Consider the following 21,239-nt stretch of genomic DNA (forward strand, 5'->3'; position numbering starts at 1 on the left):
AAAATAAATAAATATACATATTTAATTATTGTTCAACATTAAAAATTTCTCAGTTTCTGAGGACTCGCAGTGCTAAAAATTAGTGATCGGACTCTGACAAAGGTGCACTGTAAATAGATTTTTCTGTATATTTGTGCGTAAAACAAACAAACTCATAAAAAGGCGTTATTTTCCAAGTCAGTCACTCTTAAACGAGTTGGTCATAATCAAAACATGGATCAAAACTATTTTCTTGTTTACCAGAATTTGAAGTGCACAATAAAGGGATTTAGACGTTTTATTAATAACGTTTGGAAAAGTCGACCTTGTTTATTATTCTTTTGATAGTAAAAATAGTTTTATTGTCAAATTTTTTATCACAAGATTTATTTGTTTCTTCTTGCTATAGCGCTGTTGTTGGCGGATATTAATGTGAGTGTTTTCTTTTACGGCAAAGAAACATTGGGCTATCTGCTGAGTCCACCAAACGCCTAATTTTAGCCTTGTTATCTGAAAACTTGCCGTTGTACCATCAGGGAACACTAATACTAATTAAGCATAAATCTTTACAAAAGGCCACCCGTTCTCTTCTTATCAAGAGCTTTGAAGCAAAGTTATTAGTAATATAAATTTCCAAATACGCCACGAAGGGCACGATAATAGCACAGAGATTGAAAATATTGCCAACAATATTCACTCAATTACTTGAAACTTGGAATTTTACCTTCACTTACAAATGAAACGAAGCTTATGTGCCTCCTATGCGAAAAGGTTTTTAGTAATGATGCTATGAAACCTACAAAAATAAAAGACTACCTTCAAAAAATTCATCCTGATAAGAAAGATAAATATTTTGATCTTTTTAGAACGTTGAAAGAAAAATATAAAAAGTCAGCCAAATATAATGTCATTTATGAAAGCACCTGCTCAGGTTGATAATGAAGGAGGGTTAAGGACGTCATATAATAATTCTCTCAATATAGCAAAGAAAGTTAAACCGTATACTGTTGCAGAGAAGATCATTATATCATCAACTAAAAAAGTGATTGAAAGTGTTATGAAAAAAGGCTCTGGTCCTGTTTTAAAATGCTTGTCTTTAAGTGCAAGTGCAGTTCAAAGACGTCTTAATGAGATGGCTGAATATGTGAATAAACTTTAGCATCTGAGCTTATGCATTGTAAGTTTTCTATGCAACTTGATGAATCAACTTTTAGTAGTTCAAACATTCACATGGCATATGTGAGTAGTTTTAGTCAAATTCAAAAACAAATTATTGACGAGTTTTTGTTCGCAAGGTATCTTAAAGGTAATGCAAAAGGGGTGATGATTTTTCAATGCTTGGAGGAATATTTAAACAAGCACAATATTCCACTCAATAATATAACTGCGGTTGCCACAGATGGCGAACCTTCAATGGTTGGCTGTTACAGAGGATTTGCTATCTTTCTTAAGGAAAAGGTTCCCGATGTGCGTACTATTCACTGTGTATTACACAGACACCACCTTGTGGTAACATATCTCAGTGACGAATTGCATGATACACATCCACTTAAATCTCGACTATTTGCTAAGCTATGTGAAAAAATTAGTGAACCAATTACTGTTCCATTCTGAAGTGAGATGGTTGTCAGGAGGTATTTGCTTGCAAAGGCTTGTCAAGTTATGTGACTCACCTGTAGAGTTTCTTACACATGTGGATTCCTTTCTATATGATGAGTTGAAAAGAATAAGAATAATCTTTTCTGTTTGGCAGATCTATATTCAAAAGTTAATGATGTACAGACCTGCCTGCAAGGCAAAGAGGTAATAATTATTCGAATCCGAACAATCCTCTTAAACTTCCAAGTCAAAATAGACCTTTTAATATCTTCATTGCTACGAAGAGATTTTCAGTACTTTCCAAACTTACTGCAAATGGATGATGAAGACCAAATTATTTCTGATGATGACTTTGGTATATATTCATAAAACACCTTGAAAACTGAGCAAAGACTTTAAAGTGTACTTTGAGGACTTAGAGAAAATGCATATACCAAACTGGATTGTTACACCATTTGATTCGGAAATAGAAAAGGTAATTATTAAATCTAATTTACAAGGTGAACTCATTGAACTTTCCGTGGATCTCGAAGCTAAACCACTTTTCAAAAATACGACCCTCAGCAACTTCTGGAGTAATGAAAATATTGTCAATAAGTATCAAAAACTTTTACCAGCGGTGAACCTTTTTTTACTTGCATTCCTAAGTTCCTATATGGTTGAAGCTGGTTTTTAGCCATGTAAATTCAGTCCTAACAAAGCAGAAGAACAAACAAATATTAGTGCTCTTCTCAAATATCATCAATCACATCAGACGATCAATAAAAAGGTGAAGTTGGTTTATCATAATATATTATTATTATTTATATGTTTTATTAAGTTATCCTTCCTTTAACTATGGCTTATAGATTTTTATCACTTAAGAGGATGGAGGGGTCAACAAAAGGTTAAGGATTCTATGAAGGGGTTGACAGCCGAAAATGTTTGGGAACCCCTAGTTTAGACCTACAATTTGTGTCAAAATAACGTAACCAATTTTCATAGTAATGTGGACTGGCCTTTACATTACATTTACCAAATAATCTAAAATAACCCATCAAACAGCAGAACACGTCACAACAACAGTATTTTAATATTTGGAGAAGACAAGCAAAACACTACAATTAAAAAATATTATTTTGTACTAGGTTGCTCAACTTATGGAATGAGTAGTCATCAAATGTATGTCCCTGAACGAGATGGTCAACTGATATTGTTTGAGAGCACCAAACAAAAATTATGTCAGTTATTTTTTTATATAATAATAAAATGCAAAAATCTATGATGCACTTTTAACACAGTAACTTGAGGATAATATTGCATTTTATGTTTTGATCAAAATTCTGTATGAATTTCTTATATGCCAGCAGCATGGCAATTTGTATTATATGAAATTTTACTTATAAAAACATAAGTCGTTAAATGTTGTAATGATGCAGGCAGCACCATGCGTAGTATTAAATTTGCTGACATTTCGCGGTATTTTTAGTACAGAAGTAGACACTATTTAGGATATTCAATATTCATGCATTTTTTCTTTAAAATTCAAAAACTCTAGGGTTGGAAAACTAAGTGAAAGGAAAAGAAAAAGCCATATGTAGAAAACTATATACAACAGATGAGAGTGAAGAAACTTAAATAATATGTTGAAAAATATCCTTTGAATGAACTTACTAAGTTTGTTTTGAATTTCGCGTAAAGCTACTCAAGGGCTATCTGCGCTAGCCGTCCCTAATTTAGTAGTGTAAGACTAGAGGGAAGGCAGCTAGTCATAACCACCCACCGCCAACTCTCGGGTTACTCTTTTACCAACGAATAGTGGGATTGACCTGACATCCCCGCGCCTGCATGTTTTGTGTGACGAGGATTCGAACCCGCGACCCTTGGATTATGAGTCGAACGCCTTAACACGCTTGGCCATGCCGGGTCAACTTACGGAGTTCAAAGACCATGAATCTTTTAAGACTATGTTCAAAGTATCAAAAATACAAGATTTCCACCCTATTCAGCGTCAATTCAAACCATCCCGAAGTTAAAACATACAACCATAAATTGTGTAGATTTACATTTATGCATAAAAATATGCTGGTAGTACTGCAAAACAGGAAAATTCGATTATCTTTTCGAACCCTAGAAACTGCTTCCAATGCCCGTGTACACCATGAAATCTGTACATTCTTTGGAAACAAACATTTATATCAAATAATCCAAGAATAGGAGAAATCATTCCAAATTCAGAAAGTTCATTCATATGAAAAAATATATAATGAAGCTCTCAGAAAAATGGATGAAAAATCCACACACACATATATGTATACATACACATTTTACGAATGATTACTTTTCTGTTCAATTGGATGACAAAAATCCACTTGATAAACTGTCAGTTAACAAAACTATAGAGGAGACACAAACAGCTGGTTGCAATAAAGGCTTTCGTCTCACATCTGGTACAGTGGGTAGATACTTCATCACCGTGGAGTATCATAGAATGTCTTAAACAGATATTAAGTATATTTGACTTGTCTCGCTCTAGCACTGGTCATGTTGATGTGGAAAATATCTGATTCAAAAGGATAAAAAAGTGGTCCAAGGCTTACTCATGGAAAATAATTGGACACATCTAATGTGAGGTGAACTAATGTAGCTTATTTGCATATCAAGTAGAACTACTATTCCTCCACATACTGTCTTAAATCTTCTTATAGCAAAAGAAAAAGAGTGAATGGGTATACAAAGATTTTCATGAGAAAGGTTTGCATGCTTAACAAGAAGCTTTTCACGACTGCTTGCTGAAACTCCAAATCGAAACATTTAGTAGTATAAGAAAGCAAAGCGGTATTGAACAAAGAAACTGTTTTTAAATCAGACCATAAACTGTTTGAAAACATGGTGTTGATAGTATGCAGTTGAAATCTGAACATGAGAGACGTTTTGAAGCATCTCTTAGGGCCCTCAAATAGGCACTAGTAAACTCTGATTGAACCATTAGGAAGACAAACAAAGCTGTTGTAACAAAAAACTCTAGGAGAATGTGTTACCAGCAGAACAAATACCCGAACTATCAGCACATATTACTGATGAAACGAGTTGCATTCACTGAATCAATAGGGAAGGACTAACATTTGAAGACCTCTCACAACAGCTCTTCGAGAAAATTATGCATTCATCATGTAACACCTAAAGAATTGACATCGTATTTGATGAAAAGTTGATAATAAAAATAGATAAAAAGACATTTTATAGATCAGACATAGGACTGCATATCACATCCATTTTGCCAGGGCCTCGAACTCAGCGAAGGTGCCGAATTTTGTCTTGTGAAACTAGCAAAATGAAGCATATTCGATTTCCTGTGGAACACTGGCAAGAAAACAACAGAAACTGCCTTGATAATAACATTTTCCATGTTATTATCATGGATAATAGATGACATGATGTTTCGGTCGCAGGGGATTTGAAAACATCTCCAAAAGAAGCTGAAGGTCACTTATATATCTAAAGTAGACATGGTTATTGGTCAAAACATATATGTATCTCACTCTTTGGGATCCACACCTTCACTGTTGTAACATTGCCAGCTGTTTTAAAGGCCTTGGAAAACCTGCTACAAGGAAATTTGTGAGAAATGAAAAATACCGATGGACATTTGCCTAGCCTAGATTCCAGTGGTCTTTATCGGACGAGTCGTTTTGTAATTTTCAAAAGTACATCTGCCAGCTGTTTGCAACATGATCATACAACAAAGGTATAAATGAGTTGTACCTCAGTTGCTTTAGAACAACAGAAATAAAACAAAGACGGTGTAGAACCTTGACAACTTCCACCACACAAGGTCCTCTGATATTTATATGCATTAAGGGCAAACTGCCAAGCCTCCATATAGCTTCGTAGTCTGGGACAGCATCAGTATGTATGATACTTCGCCCTGTGGATTTTCAAGGTTGGACATTTTATGAAGAAGGACAAGTTTAGTTTGACTGAATGATGGGTGCACTTGCTCTTCACTCTTGCCAGTTACCAGACTCTTAGTGCATGTAGCGTGGTTTGAAATTTTCTGAAACTTGCCAACCACAAAACTGCAATGATATGAGCAGTAAAGCTACGTTTTCCATAACTATTGACAAACGAATGATGAGAACGAGGCTACTACTAGCCAGAAGGATACACATTTGTTGTTTGTCATATTTATGACTCACGCAATTATGCACTATTCAGAGAAGCGTAGCCATTGCATTAACATGTTTGCATATTTTCTAAGAACCTACATATGTAGCAGTACTTGGTGTTATATGTTGTAATGAATGGAATGTTACTGGAATTTTGGTATGCAGTGTCATTCAACATTTTAATTAAAAAACTATGGCAGACGAAAGAAACGACAACCAGTAAATGTTTAACAACTGTAATATTAGTTAATACTTCATATTTGAGAGTTAAAATGTATTTAGTTCTCATTATTATAAGCTACTTTATTATACTGATCCAACATCTAAAGTTAACGACACAAGAAAAGTATTTGACAATACCTAGAGTTTACCCTGAATTTCTGACCAAGCTGCTATGCCAAAATGTCCATCACGCATTTTTCTGACCAGTACATAGCTATCAAGAAAATATAATAAAGCTTGGTATTCTCCAATGGTACAAAATAACCAAGTTTAGGGATTTGGTGGATTAGTAGTGTAAGTTGGAATCATAGATAGTGATTTACTGAAGAATAAAGGATAGGCTTACATTTCTGAACCTCCTCCCAGTGGCACAGTGATATGTCTGCGGACTTTCAATGTAATAAATCGGTTTTCGATACCCATGGTATTTCATTATGTAGCTTTGTGTTTAACTTTAAACATACAAACAACTCTTTTTTTTTTTCTTGAAATACTTAATTGTCTTTTGTGATGTGTATGTTACTTTAAGAACCAAGAATTATATTATCGATGAAAAAAAGAAATATCCGTTCTACAACAATATTAACAGGTTGTACATTGAGGTTTGTGTGTGGTAATTATTATACAATTCTATTGTTGCTTTTATTGTTAACAACACAATTATTTTAATATTTGTGTCTTAATTCATAGATGTCAGTTTCGGGAGTATGATTTTTCAATTTTGTCACGTGAAAATGGAAGATATTGACAATGGTAATGTTAGTGCCCGAAGATTTAGATCAAATTTTGAAGTTTATACAAGAAGATGGTTTATTTTGTTTGTTACTACGTTGTTAAACATTTCTAATGCTATAGTAAGTATTTTTTTAAAAAAATTATAAATAATTTACTAGATTGCATTATATTCACTTAAATGTTAAAACTTACTGATAAATTAGTACTTAAAAAGGTCCAGTAACATGATTAATCATTTTGGGAAAATCTAAATAAGAGTGTTAAGGGAGAAAAGGATCTTGGAATGATAAGTCTTGGAGTTTTCATTAATCAGTCTCTCAAACTATGCACTGTCAGTGTTACACAAAAAATGAAAAATAAAAATGGTTCAAACAAATAAATTTCCTTTACCCTTACAGATAGACAGATCTAAGCAAGAGAAATTTATATTTTTATAACATTCCAAGACTTTCATAGTCAAATAATCATTAATTTTTCTGGCTAATTGCTTTTGGAAAAAAGCTAGTTAATTTTGGGGACCACACTAGAAAAAAAGAAAAAAAAAGTAAAAATGAAAAATTATAACTTGGAATCTATGTGAAATTAGTACTTGTAGAGATATTGGCATCAGATGAAAAGTTGTGGAATGTGGCAGTTTTGATATTAAGTGAAGTGATAATCGGTGACCTAAAGATGAAAGATCAATGATCTTTAGAAAAAGTTCAAAACAAAATAATGGTTTTCAATTGCTACAAGATAAAACGTGTAGATTCTGTGGTTTTGTGTTCATTGAGAATTATGTTGAAGTAGTTATTTAGAAGTTATTTAGAACTGTAGTTATTTAGAAAAGGTCAGTGGCCTGTAGAAAAATATAAAAATTGAACAAATGAGTAATAAATGAAATACAGATCTACTTAACTCTTTTTTTTACTATAATGAGAACATGCACATTATCTCATCATAAGAGGATTATAGGAGTTGACATATCAGAGAAAAGGACCTTAAATTACTGACCTTTGTAATGAGGTCAGGAAATATTTTTGCATTTAGATGTTTTTATAAATATAAGTGATATTCTTGGAAGAAAAAATTGATGTCATTACTAAAGGACAGGTGAATATTCCCCTCACCTATGATGGCAAGAAAAACTGGTCATCCAAAGAAATAGGTGGAATTGTTGAAAATTTACATTTAAATGTCTAGCAATGTTACAAAAATGTTGAATTTTTGGTTCACTTTTTTTTTTTTTTTTTACAAATATCAATTTCACAGTATAACCAATCATTGTGACACAATTTTTACGGATATGATAATCAAACTAAATCATTGGTGTTATATTTTGACTTGTAACTAGCAGTTTATCTTCCTTTAAAACTTAATTTCTATATTGTGTATGAAATGTCTCGATATTATTCATTGTAACACTTAGATATGTATGCAGAATGTTTGAAAAAGGTATTCTAACTTGAGAGGACAAAAGTCAACATGTACTCATGAAACAATCATATTGCAATCTCTGCTGATGTTACTGGGTATGGGGGCTTATCTATCCAGAAACTTTGGAAAAAAATAGGTGCTGTGAGATTAAATCTGGAAGCAGATTTTCATGAAAGTTAACAAATTGTCATTTTGTTGTAACACTGCATGGGGAGTTGGACTTAAATTAACATAAGTATAAAGTTTTATGATAGTAAAGTACTGTACTATCTACATGTTGAGTAGTTATTAATTGTTAAATTATATTACTAAATTAAACAACTGTGTGCAACAGGAGTATATCAGCTATTTCAGTCATATATGTATCCACCACTGAAATAACATGTTAGCATGTTCAATTTTTCTAGGGTGCTTTTTCACAAATAACTTACATTTTCAGTATTGATAGCTATGTAATATTGTTCATGTATTAAAGCTAAAACATTTAATCTTCCTTCAGATTCTGTACAGGTGGAAAAGCAGAGTCTCAGGCTACTTTGCTTAATGAATCTTTGTGTTTTGACTCTCCACCCCCACCCAGACATTTGTGTTCAAGCTGATGCTTTTCTGTCCTATTTCTGTTCTGATCCATATTAGTTTTAATCTTTCTGCTTTGTATGTTCTCTTTCTCCTACTTTGTCTCTTAGTTAAGTCTACTTACCTTTGTCTTACCACCACACTGATCCTTTGTTATCTTACTGTGTTTTACTTTCTTTTGAAGACTTCATTGTGATCCTGACAGTTTTGTTTGTAACACTTGTTCCTGCCCTGTTTGCCACTTTGTTCTTGATCTGTTGTACTGCTATGGGTTTGTTGACATGGTTTCTTTGGTATTTACTTGGTAAAGATTCTCTACTTTTGAGTGTGCACCTCCCTCCAACTTATTTCTGAGACCTCCATCTTACTCCTTTCCTTCATCATGCAGTTTTTGGAGATATTCTGGATTCTTTGGAATCTCAGGCTGAAGCAGCTTGCCAGCAATTTTCCTTATATTCATTGGTTACAAATAGATCAATCTCATATCAGAGAAGTAATATTGACTATAATTCCAAATGTACAAAATATATCTTTATGAAATTAGAAGTTTTAGTAGACAGTACATGTCTGGTGTACATACAAAATCAGATGTGTTGTATATGTCTACATTAACTGTACCAGTCTGAATTAGACTTCGACAAGTTGAAGTGCAAGATGGTGTTCATGTGAAAATAAAAATATTTTTTTCCATCTTGCAGTTTTCATATTATGTTTGGATAATCTCTAGAACTTTTGAAATGCATATTTATAGGTTTTTTGGTGTGTTTTTTTTTCTCTCTCTTTTCATATCCCTGCATATTATATTTGGTATTTACTTTTCTAAACCATAAACATTTGCTAAATTAAAAATGCAGGGTAAAATGTATAATTGATAGCTTTGACATCAAATGGTAGTCTTGAAAGGATGTGGCATGCATACTTTGATTCCCATCCATACACATGAGGTTAAACAAAAAGAAGAGATGTGAAATTTTGGATTGGAAGAATAAGAAAAGACTAGATTTAGATGTACAAAAAGTTAGAGAAAGGACAGTTTTCCTATAGGTGGCCAGTTTGAATGGTGAAATAAAGAGATTAGAAATAGGTGAGTATAACACCTATTTGTAACACCAGTTACAAGCTTGTGGAATGAAGTTATTGAAGTAAATTTAGTAATCACTTTTATTTTGTGTTTTTTATCCATGCAAAAGCTGATCCATTATTTGTAAAATAATGAATTTTATTCTTCATTGATAGGATTTGGTGATTTTATGTTAAATAGTTTTATCCTTTTTTGATGTGGATCTTAAACCAAGGATGCTATTCAGATATGCTGTTGGTTTGAATGTGCTTTGTATTTGCTATGAGGAAAAGCTATACACTGGATAAGTGAAGTGAAGAAAGTGTTAGCCACTGTTCACCAATCCAGTGTGTAGGTTTTTCTCATATTGAATACAGAGCACATTCACACCAACAGTATGCTTGTAACTTTACATCGTAGGTCATGCTTATCTCTCTTTCTGTAACTTGTGTTCTGGGTACTGATGAGGAGTGGAATTCTCCAAAATCAGTGTAATTCAAGTTGATCAAAGAGTAGATTAAAATAGACTTCCCTTGAACTTAGACCTTAAAATTATAAATTTGTGGAATGTTTATTATTTATTTATTTATATATTTTAAGGGTATTATTGCCACAAAAAATTTAACTCTCTTATTTTGGTATATCAATATGAACTCTTTAATTATTAATTTAAGTTATATACTAATATATCTTATAAAGATAACTTGATTCTCCAGAATTTTCTGGCAAAATATAAAAGACTGATTTTCACTGTCATATGTATCATCACCTAGTCAGTACTTTCTACAAAGGTCTCGGAAATACTTAAATTGAAACTTGTGTCTGTTTTTGATTTTGTTTCTTGTAGGTCTGGGTAAGCTATGCTCCTGTTGCCAAAGAAGCTGTTGACTTCTACCATGTTTCTCTGGATAAAGTTAACTGGTTCTCTCTTGTTTTTTTTGTATCTACTGTACCTTTTGGACTTCTTGCTATGTGGTTTATTGATAAAAGAGGTCTAAGAAGTGGAGTGAGTAAATAATGTAGTTTTGTTAACTTTAGAATAAAATCATTGAAAAATAAAATCTTATTATTCTTTTATAAATTAATTGAAAACTAAATAAATAACCATTTTGTCTGCTGAAGGAGAATAGATAATTAACTGTGACAGTATGTCATGCATTATCCAGAAACCTTAAGTATTTTGGATTTTATGTGGTGAGTAAAGGACTACATCAAAATCAAACAAATTACTTACATTTAATTAATATATGAAGTCCACTTATTTGCTTTTCTTTAACAGCTCTAATGGACATTGTCTGATACTGGTGTTCGAGTATAGTGCTCATGAAACCCTGGCATCGCTGCAGTGACCTAATATGGCACTGTAGTGCATCCTCACATAGGGCTCCATTGTGGGTGGGGTCAGTGGGCACTGAAATATTCTTTATGGACACCACTAAAAAAAAAATAAGCATGACAGCATAGAGAAAAATCAGACTACTGGCAAATGACCATGCATTGATGACTCTGTATGGTCAAACACACAACTTTAACTTGTCCAGTGATTTTAAATTATACATTCTTTAATTGAAAAGCCCTTAGGGCAGGTGTCTTCATTTTGTATTCAGAAGGGTTTAGAAGGGCTTGCTGGTTCACCTAAAATTGGTAAAAAAAAAAAATTATGGTTTGGGGAAACAGCTTCATCACAACATTCCAAACTCCTCTTGAAGTCAAAGGCCATTGGGGATTTACTCATTGAGGTTACTCGTCATTCTACTTTGAATTCTTTCAGAGGAGTTATAGTTAAGAGGGATTCAAAAACCATTTCAGAGTCAGAAATTCTTGCATGTTTCACCAGCCAAGGTGTTACAGCTCATAAAGACAGGATTAAATGTTTTAATATTAATATTTACAACATCATATCTTCCTACCACAATCAATGCAGGATATTTTAATTGTAAGGTACGGCCTTATATTCCTGACCCTGTTAGATGTTTTCATTGTCAATGATTTGGTCACTCAAAAACATCTTGCTGTGGTTCCTTAACATGTGCCTGTTGTGCTGGTAAAGACAATGATACTTTTGAATGCCAACTAGAACTGCATTGTGTTAACTGTAATGGTCCACATTGTTCCTATTTTACTTCTTTCCCAAAATGGGTGGAAGAGAAATAAGTACGATGTCTTAAGACAGTTCATGATATTACTTATCCAGAGGTTTGGAAATTGCTATTCCCAATTCCATCTTGGACTTATGCTGCTGTAATCCATTCCACCACTACAGTAGGAGTCCAGACAGACCTTTCCATGCCTCCTACAGCTCATCTTAATCTATTACCCTCCAAATCAACAATGTTAATGAATTAGTATCTGCTTCTATCTCTGTCCTTACCACATCTTCCAGTCATTGCCCAACTTCACCTTGTTCAAGCCCAGGTGTTTCCATGGGGTCTTTCTCTCTTGACACCCCCAAAAATTAAATAACCCATTTTTTCAGATCCTTAATCACTGGAACTTATTTCTACATACTCCGAACTGACTACTTGATCCAGAGCGTCCGACCCATATCCAGTAAAGAAAAATGCTCGGTTGCAAGTAGAAGGTCTCCATGCCATATTCTCCTCCAAAATAAAGACAAATGGCCATGCTAATCCAATAGAACTGTTAAGGTTTTCAATCATATGTGAATGACATCAAGGACTTGATTGACTTTTATCATCCCAAATGTCATTCTTTACAGGAAACATTTTTAAAACCTACTAATTACAGTCAAAATTTGACCTCACTCCTTATACAGAAATGACAGGTCCTGTGTAGGACAAGGACATGGGAGAGTAGCACTTTTGGTTGATCAACATGTGACCACCCAGTCCTTGTCATTGAATATGCCCTTTGAGACTGTAGCCATCCATATCTGCTTGGGTTGTACCATCACTGTTTGCTCTCTGTACTTTACCCCTGGAAAAAAATATAATCCCTCAGACCTTGATGCCCTCATTGAGGAACTGCCAACCTCCTTTCTAATTTTGGGGGATCTTAATGGATATAATCCCTTCTGGGATGGTTCTAGTATTGTTGTGAGAGGTCATGCTATAGAGCATATGCTCCTGAATCACAAACTGACTCCTACACTTATTTTCATGCACTCAGTCAGTCATTTACTGCTATAGATCTTTCTATCTGCTCCCCTTTGCTTTTCATCTTTTCTTGGGAGGTTGACATCAATCCATGGGGTAGTGATCATTTTCCTATCATATTAAGAGAGATAGGCAGTGGTCAGTGCCACCTGACCCGTGTGCCTTAGTGGAAGTTGGACCAGGCCAACTGGCCCTTTTTCACTGCTCTCTTGGAACTTGGTCTTGCCATCTTATATAAATCATTGATAGATAATTGTGTAGTTGCAGTAACTAACTGTATTGTCCAAGCAGCTGCTCAGTGCTTTCCCAAAACTTTGTCATCTTTCCCACTGCATCACTGCCCTTGGTGGAATTCTGTTTGTTCTTTAACACGAAAAGCTCAGAAACATGCTTGGGATAAATTTCGTAGGTATCCCACGCTTACAAACTGCATTGCATTTCAGTAAGCCCATGCACAGGCTCAGCGAGTTATACATCAAATCCGGAAGGAATCTTGGATTAAATTTATCTCCAGCATTTCTTCAACCATCAGTTCAAAAGTCATATGGGACAAGATCCAGAAGGTGAGCAGACAGTATATTTCTACCGCCTCTCTATCTTAATATTCAATGGCCATGAAATTTCTGATGCTCAGAGCATTGCCAATACTTTTGGTGAATGTTTCTCTCAAACTCTTCCCCTTCCTTCTTAGCTATTAAAACATGAGTTGAACATTTACCTCTTTCCTTTTCAACTGATCATCCCTATGACTACAATTGCCTTCTTACGCTGGTGGAACTCAAACTTGCACTTCATTGGTCTGGTGATACATCAGTTGGACTTGATGATATACATTATGAGATGCTACACCACCTTTTTTCTGCCTCTCTTACTATTCTCCTGGCTGTCTAACTGGATATGGCAGGAGAATGTCTTTCCTGATGCTTGGCACCAAGCAATTGTACTCCCTATTCTTAAACCTGGGAAGGATCCAAAGATTCCTTAGAATTACTGTCCCATTGCTTTGATGAGTTGTCTCAGTAAGACCTTAGAGAGGATGATTGATGCTTATTTTGTTTGGTTCCTTGAATCAAACAGCTTTCTCTTACCCATTCAGTGTGGGTTCCGAAGACAACGCTCCATGATAGACCATTTAACATCAGTCAGAGAAGCCTATTTGAAGTGACAACATCTTGTTTCTATTTTTTTGATTTAGAGAAAGCTTATGGTACAACATGGAGATATGGTATCTTGCAAGACCTTCACTCATATGGATTGCGTTGCAATTTGCCACTTTTTATTAAGCATTTTATAATGAACTGCCAATTCCAGGTCTGTGTGGGCTCAACACTTTCCCGTTTTTTTCACAAAGAAACTTATCCTCAGGGCTGTGTTCTGAGTGTTACACTTTTCATTATAAAGATTAATGGCATCAGTGAACAGCTACCCCTTACAGTTGCAAATGGTCTTTTCGTTGATGACTTTCACATCTCATGCAAGTCATCAAACATGAGGTTTATTGAGCAGCAGCTATAAACTGCAATCAATCATATACGCAAGTGGACCACAGCAAATGGTTTTCAACTTTCTCTCTCTAAAACTGCTTGTGTACATTTCTGCTGCCAACGGGGTATTCATCCAGATCCAGAACTTCATATTGATAATGATGTACTTCCTGTCGTTCCTGAGGCAAAGTTCTTAGGTCTTATATTTGACTGTAAATTAAACTTTATTTCCCATATCAAGCAACTTTGTGTCAAATGCATAAGAGCATTGAACATCCTCCATGCCCTCTCTTCCACCTCTTGCAGAGGGGATTGATACTCTGTGCTTAAAATTTATCGTGCCCTTATTTGATCCAAACTTGACTACTGGTCTCTGGTGATCCTATCCACCATCAGGGGCTTCAGCTCTGCATTGGGGCCTTTTGCACTTCTCCAGTCCAAAGTTTGTATGTGGAGTCCCATGAACCCCCTGTGTATATTTGGTGTTTGTAACTGTCTCTTATGTATGCTTCCAAACTTCACTTTTTACCACAGCATCCTACTTGGGGTTGTGTTTTCCATCCTTATTGGGCCACACTTTTCTATAATAGAAAATCTGCCATTGTTCCTTTTAGCCTTTGTATTTGGGCTCAATCAGAAAAATTGGATATATCTTTAAATAACCTAGCAGCATCAACAGTTTGGCCTCTTCCACCATGGCTAATTACTATCCTGAACTGTGACCTATCTTTGAGTCATCTGAGGAAGGCCAGTACTCCTGATTGGAAGTATCACTCTTTATTTGCTGAACATCTTTCAAACGATCCATCTATTTTCATATATACAGATGGTTCAAAATCAGGTGACTCTGTAGGTTCTGCCATGATTTGTTACAGTTCGGTTGTAGCACACAGAATACCCTCTATAGTTTCTGTATTTACTGCCGAATTGTATGCCATTTCTCTTGCCCAGAATCATATTGAAACTATGCAATATACGAATTGTACGATATATACTGATTCACTCTGCTGTCTATTGGCTCTGATATCATTCCATGTTAGTTACCATTCTATTCTTATCAATATCCAAAACAAACTGGCCCATCTCTCTCTATCATCTATCTCTGTCCAGTTTTTTTTTGGATACCAGGTCATGTTGGTATTCGTGGGAATGAGCTGACTGACAGAGCGTCAAAGTCCATCTGCTCTGGCTCTATCACCACCCTCCCTGTTCCATACATGGACTATGGTTCAGTTACCAAAACTCGACTATACACCAGTTGGCAGTCAACCTGGAGTGAGCAACGAAATAATAAGCTCTTTCAAGTCAAGCCTTCTTTAGCTCTTTGCCTTCTAGTTTCTGTAAAGATCGAACGGAGGAAGTTGTTTTGGCAAGGCTACACGTTGGTCACAGTTTTTTAACTCACCACTTCCTTTTATTTGGTACTAATGCACCAATGTGTGGTCAGTCTGGCACTCAGGTCATAATCATACATATTTTATTATCATGCCATTGTTACAACCAAGAATGATGATGTCATTTTAAACATGTTTTTAAGGTAGATTTCCCTTGACATTAGCCAATGTCATAGGTGATACTGCCCACCTCACTCATGTTTTTACATTTTTAAGAGCCATTGTTCTTTTTAACTTAATTTAAGGTTTTTATTGGACTATATACTGTTTTTGCATGATTTCTTTTACACATTATAATTTTATTTTGACCTGAACCCAAGACTGGAAAGGCCAACTTCAAGTGACTGACAGCAAGTTTGAACATAATGCTTCAGTCTTCCTGGCAGGTCCTAATTTTACATATTTTTACCTTCATTTCCATATACCATTATAGTGTACTACATCTTGTTTGGCACAGAGATAGCCTAGTAACTTTGTGCCAATAAACATGAAATACCTGCCTACCTTTTCTTTTACAAGCAGTACTGATGGCCTTTAGTGTGTTACATTGAAAATTTAATTAAACTATTTCTTGATGTTATAACAATAAGTGTAGCATAAAATCTTAGTTAATAATCTATATTTCAATAGTATACAAGTTTTAAGTTCTTAATTCTACAAGGCAATATATTTAAAAATCCCGAATGTCTCCTAGTGTGACATATTTTATCCATGCATCTTTTATTTTCTATTTTATGCATAATTCCTCTAAAATGTAGAAAATTAAGTGTAAATTACTCACAATAAAATTATTTCTCAGCAAAACCATAATTTATAGTCTTTAAGTTTGTTTTTTTACAGAGCTATTGAATAGAAAATCAGACCCCAACTGCCACATCTACCTGTCATATTTCATATTTATGGATTCATTAATAGTTTAATTATATACTAATATATTAGTAGTTTACTTATATATTAACCATATATTAATATGTTAAGAGTTTAATTATATATTACCTATGACCAATTTAACATCAAAGTTTTCATCTATCAATTGAAACATTGCATAACGTTGTGTTCTGAACAGGTAATAGATAATTTCAATCAGAGTAAAATCTTCGTTCCTGTGGTATAGTTAATAACTAGCTTGGATATTCATTGGAGAGTTAAAAAACCAGAAACATTATGAGGGTGAGGAAAAATTGTGTTGTTAGTCTGCATTATTTAATTAAATAACAGTAAATCAGTGCATTGTTACCATTAGTATAAAAAGTAAGGTTAAATGTCATTGACAATTGACAACAAGAAAAAAGATTGGGTAAGTAATTTATTTCTTGTTTTTACTGTTTATTCTTTATTATTATAAGAGTAACAAAAGTGTAAAAATAGGGATCCTGTTGGGTTAGGTAAAATAAAAAAACAATGTTTCACAAGGCATGCATGTGAGCAACTTGTAGTACATTGTGGGTAATATAAATCAGTAGTGTAACATGATCTGCACATTCCTTGTTATTTACAACCTGCTGTGGCACATATAGTACTCAGTCATGGTTTAAAGTGCAACCAAAATGGCAATAAAATGATAAAATTATCTTCATTATTTCTGATGATGAATGAATGTAGTTTCATGTTAGACTGAAGTCATTCTAGAAAGAAAAAAGGGGTATTTTAAATTTCTTTGTTTTTGGTGGTTATGAGGTTGGTCAAATTAATCACTCCTGTATAGAAATGTGGTAGAGAGAATAACAGATAAAATATTAGGTTTTACTGAAAAACAAAACCATTTGAAATGTATTTAGGAAGTTTTGGGGATTACACAAAGGAATTTTGAGAAGACATTTTTAAACTTGACTTAAAAGTTACTTTTTACATGGACTATTCAAAGCAAATAATATATTTTAGTTTATTAAAAATACTTCATTCAAAATATATTTTGTATGTGAAAGGCTTATTAACTGAGAGACTGCCAAATGTTGTGAAGATATACACACTATATTGAAAGTTAGAAGTTTTAAATGTATAAAGACTAAACAGCTACAAAGAGATCACATGGTTGGTCAAATTGACTGAGCTTGGGTGGAGAGAGATAAAAGACTGTCTATGCTTTGCCAACTTGGCATGTCAAAATCTGATTTCAGCATTTAAAGTTTTTGCCTTTCAAGTTTCCTCACCTACAGGCCAGGTGATTTGGAAAAATTAATGTTTTATGGTGAAAGGTTTGAGATTCAAATTCCATTTCTACAAACCTTATTCACCTTTATTGTAGCAAAAGTTACTGAGGCTGTCTGCTACTGTCACTCTTTCTGAGGGAGAACAACTAGCTGTAAGCATCCACTGCTTGCATTCAGTTGTGTTTTTATGTGAATTTTGAGTTTCTAGTCAACCTAATCAATTGCTTTTTCTTCTTTAGTGTTTCATTGCTTTTGTGTTTTTCAATTTTGCTTCATCCACTGATTGCAACTTTATTTTCTCGAGCTATATATTACATTTCTAATTTAGGCTTCTTTCTAAAACTTATGCCAAATAAAATATTGCAAGAATAACAAACCAAAAAGTATAAATATAAGCTTTACTTTTCAGGTATTTTGTCCATCTGACTTTATAGCACTTGGAGGTAATTTCTTTGTTCCTGGATGTGACATTCAGTTATCTTTTTGGCTCACCTGGGAAAGCTCACTTCTGCGTGTGTGTGACAGGTCTCAGGTTTCACTGTTGTACACAACTTAACTTGCACAACCTTATTGAGGTCTGGTAAATCATGGTATATCAACAAGTTGATGACGATATAATTGATACTTGAAACCATCAGTACTTGGTGAAATTCTATAATTACAGGATTGCAGGAAAATAAAATAGCTTTTTTGTTTCACAAATATATCAATTATTCATGACCATGGTTTCACCAACTGTTTCACAGACTGAAATGTATAAATATTTAAACAAAGAACTGGAAGCAACTTAGACATTCACCTATAGACAAGTGGTGTAAGAAGTTGGGAGGTACTTAAGTTGGTTTGGTCATTTTTTCTGGATTTGTTTATAGACTTCTATGCATTTCTAAAATTTCCAAACTATGTAGTTTTTTTAGCTTTATTACAGATTTTGCAATTTTTTCTGGATCAAATTAGTGTTTAGTTTAAATAAGGTGGTATGCAAAAGTTGAATATATTTTCCTTAATATTTATCTTCTACAAATTTCTGCAATTCTCATTTCTAAGAAACATACTTTTTGACCTGTTTGTATACACACACTATTGCAGTCTTAACGTGTTAACTGGTAAACACCACTATTGTTGTGTTTTACCATTCTGCCTTTGTTGTTGCACAAAACATTTTCATTAGGTAATTTTTACAGTAGAAGGATGGTCTGCAGATTTATTGTTCAGTATGATATTATATATATATATATATTTTGTGAGAAGGTTTTACAGTGTAACTCATCTTAAACTATTTTTCTTTTTTGTTGTTTTGTACAGGATGTGGAGATATTGATTTTAAATTTTATGGCTTTAAATTTTTTTAAACAGTGTTTTAATTTAATTTTGTATAACAGTTGTTTACAACAATTTGTTTTATTGTATTTATTTCACTGTCAAAATCTGTCGGTGAGAATGGTACAGTGATAAGTCTGTGTAACAAACTATGAAACATGGCAAGTTTGGATATTGAAGAAGCATGTTTGATGGTGTCACTATAAGTCACTGTTCTGAAGATTTTGAAGGAATGCATGTCATTACTTATATCAATATTTATGTTCAAAAAGTTCATTTTTCTTTTTTAACAAATTATGTAGTAAATTTAATAAATTTGTTTTGTGAATTTAGAAAGGTTACAAAATTGTCTGGTTGAGCTTTGGATTCTGTTCAGAGACGAATCACATCATCAACATATTTATACCAATATTTAACATATTTTGTATTATTTTCATCATTAAACAGTTTCTTCCCTAAATTATTCATGAAAATTTCTGCAGGAAAAGGTGAGAGAGGGAAACCATAGTTAATCTGTCATTCTGTTTATATATTTGGTCATTAAATTAGAAGTAATTGTGATCTTAGCAAATGTTTATTATTATTTTTAATTCCTGGGCTTGAACAGAATTTACTTTTTTTATATCCACTAACAGGTATAATGGTGAATAGACAATAGACACCAAAAGAAACAATTGGCATTATTGGGCATCTTCACATTTTTTTGTTTTTCTACAAGCTCCAGATTTATATATACCAAACTTGGGTTTAAAACCAGTTAGATTTTAGAAACTATTTTAGGATTTCTGTGTTATTTGTAAGTAGGATAATTAGTATTGGAAACAACAGGTCTGATAGGGATATTCATTTTGTGTAGTTTAGGAAGTCCATACAGATGTGGCAGGCAAGGATCCATAACATTTAACAACTTTGCTTGGAGTTTAAGTGGGATTTTGCTGCTGTTCAACAGAGATTTAATGTTGAAGGTTTTTGTGGGCTCTATGTTTAAGAATGGGAAACTGTTAGAATCAAGTAGGTTGTTGGTTTTACCATGATAGTTTTGTTACCATTGTACATTTTGATAATTATAAAACTGAATTCTTAATTCTAGATTTTATTGATATTATCTGCTTGGACTCCTCATCTTCAATTTAGCATAGTTCTCGGAAAAAGTTTGAATAATAATCAAACATAATCTTTGTTACACAATCAAATTCAACATTAGTTGTTACCTCTATCTGTTGCAAGATTTTTCAAAGTCTTTCACACTTAACCCTTTTTTAGGAAAATATTTTAAGCTTTTGCTAAGTAGAGTAGACTCAGTTTTTGTGAAGTTGAATTTTGAAAGGTTACTAATTAGGATGAAATTTTCAATGATTCAAATCTAATAAAATAGTTAACCTTAACACATGAATATCTTTATATATATAGCTTGAAAGAAAAGAAATCAAATGACTGTAAATTGCTTTAAAGTGTAGTAAAGATATTTTATAGATATTTGGTTCATTGTTTAAAATTAGAGTTTATTCTTTTTATTAAACATGCTATTTTTTTATTTGCAGTGAAGTTTTTTTTTCTTTTGTGTTCACCAAATGCAATCAAATCAATAGATTTACTGTTTAGTGAGTGTAACAGCTGACTCCACAATGTTGTGATAACTCAAATATTTATTAAATTTTATATTTGTTTATGAAATTTCAAAAACATGCACAAATATAAATTAGCTAACATGATTTTTAATTATTTTTAGTTGGACTTGTGATATTTTTAACTAAACACATCATTACTCTTGTTTTCATTATTTAATTATCAATTTTAATTGACTTGCACTAGCTATAAGTCTCCGGATTTACAACGCTAAAATCAGGGGTTCAATTCCTCTTGGTGGGCTCAGCAGATGGTCCAATGTGGCTTTGCTGTAAGAAAAAACACAGACTTGCACTTGATTTCTGTATACATATTTTAAGCATCAGTTGTTTCTTGGCAGTATATACAAATGGTAATATCCAGAAAATGTCAATCCAGGGCTTTTTCTTTGTTTCTAACTGGACCACCTAGACA

At 33.4% G+C, this 21,239-nt stretch overlaps 1 protein-coding gene across 5 annotated transcripts in view; it reads left to right on the forward strand.

Moving 5' to 3' along the window:
* Window positions 1-6,645: 6,645 nt before the first annotated feature.
* The window catches only part of LOC143235094 (solute carrier family 49 member A3-like), a 68,273-nt gene continuing 53,679 nt past the window's right edge, over window positions 6,646-21,239 (forward strand). For 3 of the 5 annotated variants that reach the window (XM_076472899.1, XM_076472900.1, XM_076472902.1), the window contains exons 1-2: window positions 6,646-6,802; window positions 10,583-10,741. In XM_076472899.1, the coding sequence (XP_076329014.1) occupies window positions 6,656-6,802; window positions 10,583-10,741 (306 nt within the window). In that variant the 5' untranslated portion in view covers window positions 6,646-6,655. The remainder of the gene's footprint in view (window positions 6,803-10,582; window positions 10,742-21,239) is intronic. The other 2 variants (XM_076472901.1, XM_076472903.1) reach the window with 1 other exon arrangement.

This window comes from Tachypleus tridentatus, chromosome 12, assembly GCF_004210375.1.
Source record: "Tachypleus tridentatus isolate NWPU-2018 chromosome 12, ASM421037v1, whole genome shotgun sequence".
Classification (NCBI taxonomy): domain Eukaryota; kingdom Metazoa; phylum Arthropoda; class Merostomata; order Xiphosura; family Limulidae; genus Tachypleus; species Tachypleus tridentatus.